Source organism: Epinephelus lanceolatus, chromosome 13, assembly GCF_041903045.1.
Source record: "Epinephelus lanceolatus isolate andai-2023 chromosome 13, ASM4190304v1, whole genome shotgun sequence".
NCBI classification, from domain to species: domain Eukaryota; kingdom Metazoa; phylum Chordata; class Actinopteri; order Perciformes; family Serranidae; genus Epinephelus; species Epinephelus lanceolatus.
The window spans coordinates 30680171-30688590 of record NC_135746.1 but is presented as its reverse complement, the minus strand read 5'-3'; the positions used below and the strand labels follow the sequence as shown (position 1 = coordinate 30688590).

Genomic DNA, 8420 nt, shown 5'->3' with positions numbered 1-8420 from the left:
CCGAAATATGGCAAGCTCTAGATAAAGCCCAGCTGGATACTACTCCAGGTGGAGGTGTCTCGTCCTCGGTCACATCCAGACCTTGAAAATAAGGCTGCAACCAGTCCCATTCCTTGCAACAGAGGCATTCCTCTTCTGTGGGCACTGGGGCACAGCATTCACAGGTAACAGTACACCACCAATCTCCAGAGCTACGCAGCCTTGCAGCAGCCATTCCTCCTCTCTCGTGCTCTACCTGTTGTGCCTCTCTCTCTCTCTCCTCCTCCATTCTTCAATTTCACGAAGCTCTTCGTCAGTGTATTCTGGGTCAAATAAATAAGGGCGGCCATCAAACTCTGCAAAATCAAATTCCTCCTTCACAAAGTCGAAGTCTGGCAAAAAGTCAGCCATTATTCTATAAATCTTTCATAAAATAAATGAATGAACCTTTCAGGCTACTGTCTGGTTCTGCCTTCCAGCTGTTGCTGCTTGTTCTCGCGAGATTTCAGGCACGGTATGAGATCGCTGCTTGTTCTCGCAATATTTCGGCAGCGCTTTGGGAAGCAGAGCTAAATGGTAAACAAACATGGCACCACACCGGTAAGGTAAGACAACACGTTTACATGTCGTTTTCTATATGTTCTCTGACATTTATCCTAACGATATGAGGCGGTCTTTGTGGAAAAAAAGCTTGTTTAGTGGACTAACTTTGCACTTGAAGTATGCCCATTCAATTACGTTTTAACAGGTCTGATGCTACTATACGCCCTGGCTGTATCTAGGCTAATGGCTAACATGCTAAGTATTATCTTTATGTCACTAGTGACTTGAAACAAATTTAGGACGATAGCAGACAGGTTGAAATAAACCGAAATTTCCCTTAAACTCCAGCATGACCTGGGACCCAGCAGAACTTAACTTCACAATTGGCATTCTCAAGTCTATACACACACACAGAATCTCATAGATAAGGTCAGGCCGCGCTTTTGATTTACCTTCTCTTAAAGCTATAAGTGCAGCTGAGGAACCAGAACATATGAGTGCCCTTTCTGGCTTCACATCCTTGACCCACCACAGGGCCCAGAGAATAGCCAACAGTTCTGTCACATAGACAGAACTGTTGTAACACGCAGGCCAGACCAAAGATCTAACTGTGCCACGTGTACCCCAAACCCTGCCTTTCCACTCGCTGGATCCCTGGACCCATCTGTGAAGATTACTATGTGTTTCCAGTTCATTCATGAGACACATCTGAGCACATGCAGAGGCCCCACTCTTGTCTGTCTCTTCTAAAAAGGTCACATCCCGCTCCTGCATTAACCAGTAAGGCACTGGAGCCCAGCTCTTATGAATAGAAATTATTGACTGTTCCAATCCTAGCTTGCTGGCCCACTGATTAACAGTATTAAAAAATGGTTGGCGTTTGGCCCCTCCTCCAGATTCCCATGATCCTAGTAGTATGCACTTAGCTTGACCTGAGCAGCTTCATTTGACCCAGTACTGCAAACCTAGTTTAATTCTCCTTAGAGACAAGGGCATTTCCCCCATTTCTACAAGCAAAGCAGAGATCGGTGAGGTTCTAAAAGCCCCAGAGCAGAGTCTCAGTGCCCTGGCCTGAATCACATCTAATTTGTTAAGCACTGATTGGAAAGCTGATCCATAAATAAAACTCCCATAATCAATAGCTGATCTTATCATTGCTTGATATATTAGGACATGACCCCTCTGTCTGCCCCCCAGCCACATCCAGCCAAGCTTCTCATGATATTTATCACTTTTTCACATTTCTCTAACACTTTAGATATGTGTGCTGCCCACGTCAGTCGTTCATCAAACCAGACTCCAAGAAATTTAAAAACTTTTACCTTCTCTAAAGGACACCCATATATGCTCAATCCATTATTAGGAAGCTTCCTTTTAAAACCAAAAATCATATATTTAGACTTTGATGCAGAGATCTTAAAGCCCCACTTATCTCCCCATTCCACAAGAGTCCAAGGCCTTTTGAACCTGCTTTAAAATAAACTCGACATTTATACCTCTTTTCCAAATGGCCCAATCATCCGCAAATAGGGACCACCCAAACTCCCCTCTAGTGTTTTTAAAGATGTCATTAATCATAACATTAAAGAGGACTGGGCTGATGACACTTCCTTGTGGGGTACCATTTTCTATTTCCACTGTCTTAGAGCTTTCCCCCCAACCCTTACTTACCTCTTACCCCGAGGTCATACAGCTTAAATAACAAACCCTCCTTCCATAAAGAATCATAAGCCTTCTCAGTATCTAAAAACACTCCTACAACAACTTCTTTACTCAAATGTCTTCTTAACATCGTATTCCAAAACTGCCACTGACTCCATAGTTGACCTACCAATCCTAAAACCATTCTGATCATCTGTAAGAAGACCCTTTGTTTCCAAGAAATATACCAACCTATTAGTTACCATTCTCTCCATAATTTTGCAGGGCACTGATGTCAGTGCTATAGGTCGATATGAAGATGGGTCAGACCCGTCTTTGCCTGGTTTCAAGATAGGAATTATGACTGCATGTTTCCATTCAGATGGCAATCTGCCCTCATCCCACACTGTATTAAACAAAGCTAAAATTTCATGTAGGACTTCCTCCCCCAGATGTTTAAAAAAAGGCATAAGCCAGACCATCTCTTCCTGGGGTAGTATTTGCCTCTAAAGCAATTGCATCCCTCATTTCTTTCAGTGTAAAAAAAGTGTTCAAAGGACTAACATTATCGGAACTCCAATCCAACTTCCAGTGGTTAACTAACATAAACTCATTCCTCTTCCTACCTCTCACTTCCGCAAGACTATCAGAGCTATGCACTTCCTGGAAAGACTCCACGCACGTCAGCCTTTTCTGTGTTGGTAACTGCCTCCACCTCCTCTTTTTTTTTAACACTGGCATCAATCTTTTTTTGTCACTCCCTGACATCCTATGAACAGCTGACCACAGGTGCCTTACTGGGGTCTCAGGTCCTAATGTTCCACAGAACCTCCTCCAACAGTTTCTTTTTGCATTCTTTATTACTCTCCTTGCTATTGCCCTTGTTTTTTTATATTCTACAGCGTGACTTGCCATTGGGTGCCTTCTTAATTGTCTATACGCTTTATTCCTATTTCTTACGGCTACATCACAGTCCTTGTTCCACCAAGGGACCAATACATGGGACTTGGGACTCTGTTTCATGAAGTACACTGGGCTGCCTTATGGATCATTTCACTCAGGGAAGTGTTCCAAGAATCCACTGAGCCATCACTGTCTACTTCACTAACTAACCTTTGGGCTTTCAATTGAAAGCCTTCCCAGTCAGCCCAAGAGAAATTAGACACCCTGATCCTCCACTTCAACTCTCAATTCTATACCAAACCGACCAAGAATTGGAAAATGATCACTGCCCATAGTTTACCTATCTAATACATCCAATTCTCCTACTCTGGCTAAATTAGATGAAGCAAACAATAAGTCAATATGACTACATGTGTTACTTAAAAAATGGAACCTGGTAGGCCTCCTGTCATTTATCACAACCAAATCATTCTTATCTATAAAATCTTCTACCACCACTCCATTGTGATCCCTTTTATTACTGCCCCATAAGGGGTTATGAGCATTATAATCCCCCACCCATATACTAGGACCCTTGATCTGCGCCATTATCCCATCTAAATCAGACAAAATTAAGCGTTCACAGGGATTATACAATTTCACCACAGTTACTGAGCTGCTGCTATTCCACAATTCCACAGCCACACCCTCAAGATTAGTGTACAGCTCAAGCTTTCTATATTGAAGTCCATTTTTAATAAATGTTGCACACCCTCCACCCGATTTATCAGGCCTGTCCTTCCTCAAACACTCATATCCTGGAATTATAAAATCAAGACAGGGCTTCAACCAAGTTTCCTGAATACATATCAGTTCTGGCGTATCTTTAAATGCAGCGACAAACCTCTTCAATTCCTGTCCATTTGCTATCAAGCTCCGAGCATTCCATTGTATAAAACATTAAAATACTAATAACCAGCATCATCCGACCCCACGGGCGACTCACTGACTTCGGACCTCACTCCCTGTGAATTACCCTTCGTTTTCTCAAACATGTACCCGTGTAGTTTCTTTGGTAACTGCTTTGTGTCAAGGAACGTTTGTGCTGCGTCAACAACCAGCTTTATAACGCTTGACCTCGAAGTACAACCTCTAGCCCCCACGAACACATCCACTATGAAAGCTAAGAAAGATTCCCTGCTAAACATCAGAACATCCTGAGGAAAAACTGGCAAGACTGAAGGGGGCGCACTCTGACTCCCCCCCACTAATCTCGCTTCACTCAGAGCACTCGCACGACTGCCTCCCTCATCCCTCCAAACTGCCTTGACTGCTTCAGCGTAAGACATTTTGGACTGTCTGAACCCGTCTAGCTCTGTCAAAGTGCTCACAACCACGAAAAGTTGCAGCGTGATCTCCTCCGCAGATACACCACCTAAAGCCCTCTGCTCTGCACTCTTTAATGTCATGATCCTCGCCATATTTCAAACACTTTCGCTTTCCTCTACAGGCTCCGGCAACATGCCCAAACCTCTGACACTTGAAACACCGCAATAGACCAGACCATAGACCCCGCCCACTCAACTGAGTAGGCTTGCATTACTGGTCTGGCATACTTCAATGAATTTGCGATTTATCTCGTCCAAACGATGGACGGACCAATGAACGCCGGGGGTCTAGCGATTAGCCAATCAGCGCCATGCTGATGTCAAGCTGTACGCCGGTGGGTAACTGGTGAGAATAGCAACAATGGAGAACGCTCCAGATCCTACAGACCACATTAACGATGCTATCGAGGTATTTCGCCACTACTCGCGTTAATGGAGGACCAAATTAAGGAAGCTGCTAAACTGGATTTAACGGCGATGCAGCTGGGCGTGCACAACGACGGAGACATTTTAAACGGGCAATGCTCGCTTGTTTTCGGCACCCCTGAGGCATGGCTACGAATGACGTCAGATTCCGGGTGAGTCGTTGATCTCTGCTGATTGGTTAGGTAAAAATCAAATTCCCTCCCCCTTGTAAATCGCCTTCAATGGAGGCCATGTCAGACTGAAGGTTCTGGGAGCTTCCGTCTGACACTCAGGCTAACACCGCAAAGGAGGTCTTACATACTCTCTTGCTCTATATGCCATGCTACCGATATACACTCTTTCCGGGAGAGCACTGTCTGCAAACGTTAGCAGAACCGCAGGATCGCCTTCACCTTCCTCCCTACGCTTAAATCTCATGACTTCAGTCACTCGACCCCCCTTCACATTTTCCAAAATCTCTTTATCAGTCAGGCACTATGTTATCCGCTGCGTGCACAGACACAACCAACATGCATCTGGTGGAATTTGGAGGTCTGCGTCCCTCTCTGGCCCGGCTTGTGCGTGAGCCATTTCTGCCCGAACGGGACTCGCCGTGATATACGACGTTATTAATACTATTAATTAATTATTAATGATATTTGAATTATCAAATTTAGGTTCGAACTTATAAAAAATATATATATTCGAATATATTTCGAACTTCAAATTTTTTTGACAGCCCTGTCACTGTCTGATCTGATCTTTATCTGACTGGCTGCTGGACTGTTTGCACTGGAGCTAGATTTGATTCTGTACATTATCCAGAGACGTTGTTTCTTGTAATAAAACAAAACTATCTGCATTATTTTAAAGACACTGGAGGTTAAGTGAGAACATACTGTATGATGTGATTTCATTTAGGTGAAGCCGCCCTTTAATCTGGACCTCATCATGTTCAGTTTTTATTGACACTGTGTCAAAGAGGTGTTGATTCAGATCTGTGGTCTCTTTGGAGGCTGTAGTTTGTGTCGCTGTTGTAATGAACTGCATTATATTGTCATGTTTCACTTGTATTTGAATCCACTTCACTTGTCCTGTTTATTGTTGTCTTCTGTCTTCTTCTATCTACAGTTTATAATGAAGAGTGTGTAAAGTAGCAACTGTAAAAACATGACGTTATTTAGTTGTAAAAACTCACAGTGATTTCATCCATCTGTGTTTTCTTCTCAGAAAAGACAAGAGAAAGAGTGGACTTCAGTTTCCACAGTGAAAATCCATGGAAACATTTTATCTGTGAATGTTCTCACCTTTAGTTCTTGTCCACATGTTGACTGCCACAACACTTATTATGAGCACTGATAAACCCACAGACACAATGAAGAACCTCAACCACCAACCTGGAAAGAGAATAAACACAACACTTTATTTGTAGCCTCTAGACTTAAAGGAGGAGAGAGAGAGAGATTGGAGTTAACCATATAATTTTTATTCACATTTCCTTTCATTAAAATCAATACAAAAATACAATGTTATTCTTTTTTAAAGAGATTTTTTTAAAAGCATTTTGAAAAGGGCAAAACAGCTTAAACCACATCTCATTAGACGTGTACATGTATTTTCTCAGTATGGAAACAGAAGGAGACTGACAGGAAGACAGAGAGATTCTAGAGAAAGTTGCATAAAAATATTGCGTCACTACCTTTAGTTGAAGCATCATTGGTTGCAGAAGCTGTTGCGGTCGCAACTGTTGTTGATACTGTTGTTGCTCTTGTTGTGTCCTCACCTGAACAGATGAACACAACTCAAACTGTTGTGATGTAATATTCAAACTTCAAATCCATAAAATAAACAAATATTTGAGGTGATTATTCTCATCAGTTTGAAGTGACTTTAAACAGCAACAACATGTTCTCACCTGGTTTCTCACCTGAGGATTGAGATCTGAAGGGAAACACCTGCACTCTGTCACCATCAGTCACTGCACACTTCAAGAAGTTATATCTTGATGTGTAAATGTAGAGAGAAGTCAGAAAGGTCACAGAGGCAGAGCAGAGAGACTGTGAGGTCCTCATATGTTGATCATCTTCAGCCACATCTTGACCCTGAAACAGCCACTTCACTGTGTGTGTACATCGTTCATATGTCCTCACAGAGCAGGTTAATGTCACCTCATCAGTGTCGTTATGTTCAGTCACTGGTGAAGATGGAGATATTGTGAGAGAAAGACAACAAGAGTAAAATGAACTTCATCACTGTAATCATAATTATTGTAATGTTTCAGTATATTGTTCTAACAAGACAGTTTGAGCTGAAACATTATGATGGAAATACTCACTGGTAACAACAGACAATTCAACCACAGCATCTTGACCTTGTTGTTTTACTGATCTGAACTGTCTGCAGCCGTAACGTCCAACACCTTCATCTGTGACCTTCTTTATAACCAGAGAACAGTTCTCTGTAAAACTCAGTCTGTCTGATTTAGCTTCTTCAACAATCTTCCCAAGATGAACCAGCACTACTGCCTGTGTGCTTCTTGATTCACTGAAGAGCCAGACGGTACTGTCACAGTTATTCTGATCATCTATCACATTTTCACAAGACAAAGTGACATCATCTCCAACTCTAAAAGTGAGGGAGCGGAAAAGCTGTCCTGCTGCTGAGAAGATGAGAGAAAATATAAAGAATAAAGAGAATGAAATAATAAATAAATACATGAATATTAATGTCAGTGTGAAGATAATTTTAGATACAACAAAAGATTGCATATGCGCCTCATCATTTTCCAAGAGTTCACTAAATTCACTATTCACCTCTCTGGAAACCAAAAAGACTTCTGAAGGTTATTATGAAGGTTATTTGTGTCCCTACCTGTAAACTGAAGCATCAGTATCAGAAATAAAGACATTGTAATCCATCTGAATTCAGCCATCGTGCCTCTCTGTCTCTCTCTGCTTCTTCTACTTGTAAGTCTCTAAATGAACTGCTTCTTAAAGACAAATGTTGTAACTACTTCCTCTAATTACTAAAGTGTCACTTCCTCATCATAACCATCATCCTTCTTTTCTCTCATTGGTCACTTGTTGCCTTTATGTGGGCAGATGACATCAGCTTTTACCTCTCTCACTCATGGCCGACATGAGCTGGTATGAAGCTCACACTGACCTGAAGTATCCTAAATGAACACCAGTGACAGTTTCCATGTATCATCATCCCTTTGACAATAAATGGAAATTATTCACTCACTGTAATCAGTTATTGTAATGTTTTAGTATATTGTTCAAACAAGACAGTTTGCAAAGAAAGTCCTTTAATACTACTGCTTAAGTTATTGTTTTCTGATGTGCCTTCCATTCATATACTGTATGTGATACACAGAATATATTCTTACCTGTAAACTGAAGCAGCGTCACAAGAAATAAAGACATTCCCCTTGCCATTCCTGTAAAATTTGCCTAAAATGTCTATCCAAGGCATACCCAAATTAAATTGAACGCTGTTCTTGAACCGTTTGGAGTATATGGATGGTTTTGGTCTCTGTTGAAAGGAAACACTGAAGTTTTTTCCCAAACTATAAGAATC

At 41.8% G+C, this 8420-nt stretch overlaps 1 protein-coding gene across 3 annotated transcripts; it reads right to left on the bottom strand.

Annotated features, from left to right (window-relative positions):
- Window positions 1–826: 826 nt before the first annotated feature.
- LOC144466542 (uncharacterized) lies at window positions 827–7945 on the bottom strand. 3 transcript variants are annotated; one of them, XM_078173977.1, is made up of 5 exons: window positions 7710–7945; window positions 7174–7494; window positions 6754–7032; window positions 6538–6621; window positions 827–6235 (listed from the first exon to the last, which is right to left on the bottom strand). In XM_078173977.1, the coding sequence occupies exons 1-5, from the start codon at window positions 7768–7770 to the stop codon at window positions 6126–6128; spliced, it is 855 nt and encodes a 284-aa protein (XP_078030103.1). In that variant the 5' UTR covers window positions 7771–7945; the 3' UTR covers window positions 827–6125. The 3 variants fall into 3 exon arrangements, with proteins under 3 accessions (XP_078030103.1, XP_078030102.1, XP_078030104.1); XM_078173976.1 differs by having other exon boundaries at window positions 7174–7497; window positions 7710–7943; XM_078173978.1 differs by having other exon boundaries at window positions 6766–7032; window positions 7174–7497; window positions 7710–7942.
- Window positions 7946–8420: the final 475 nt, after the last annotated feature.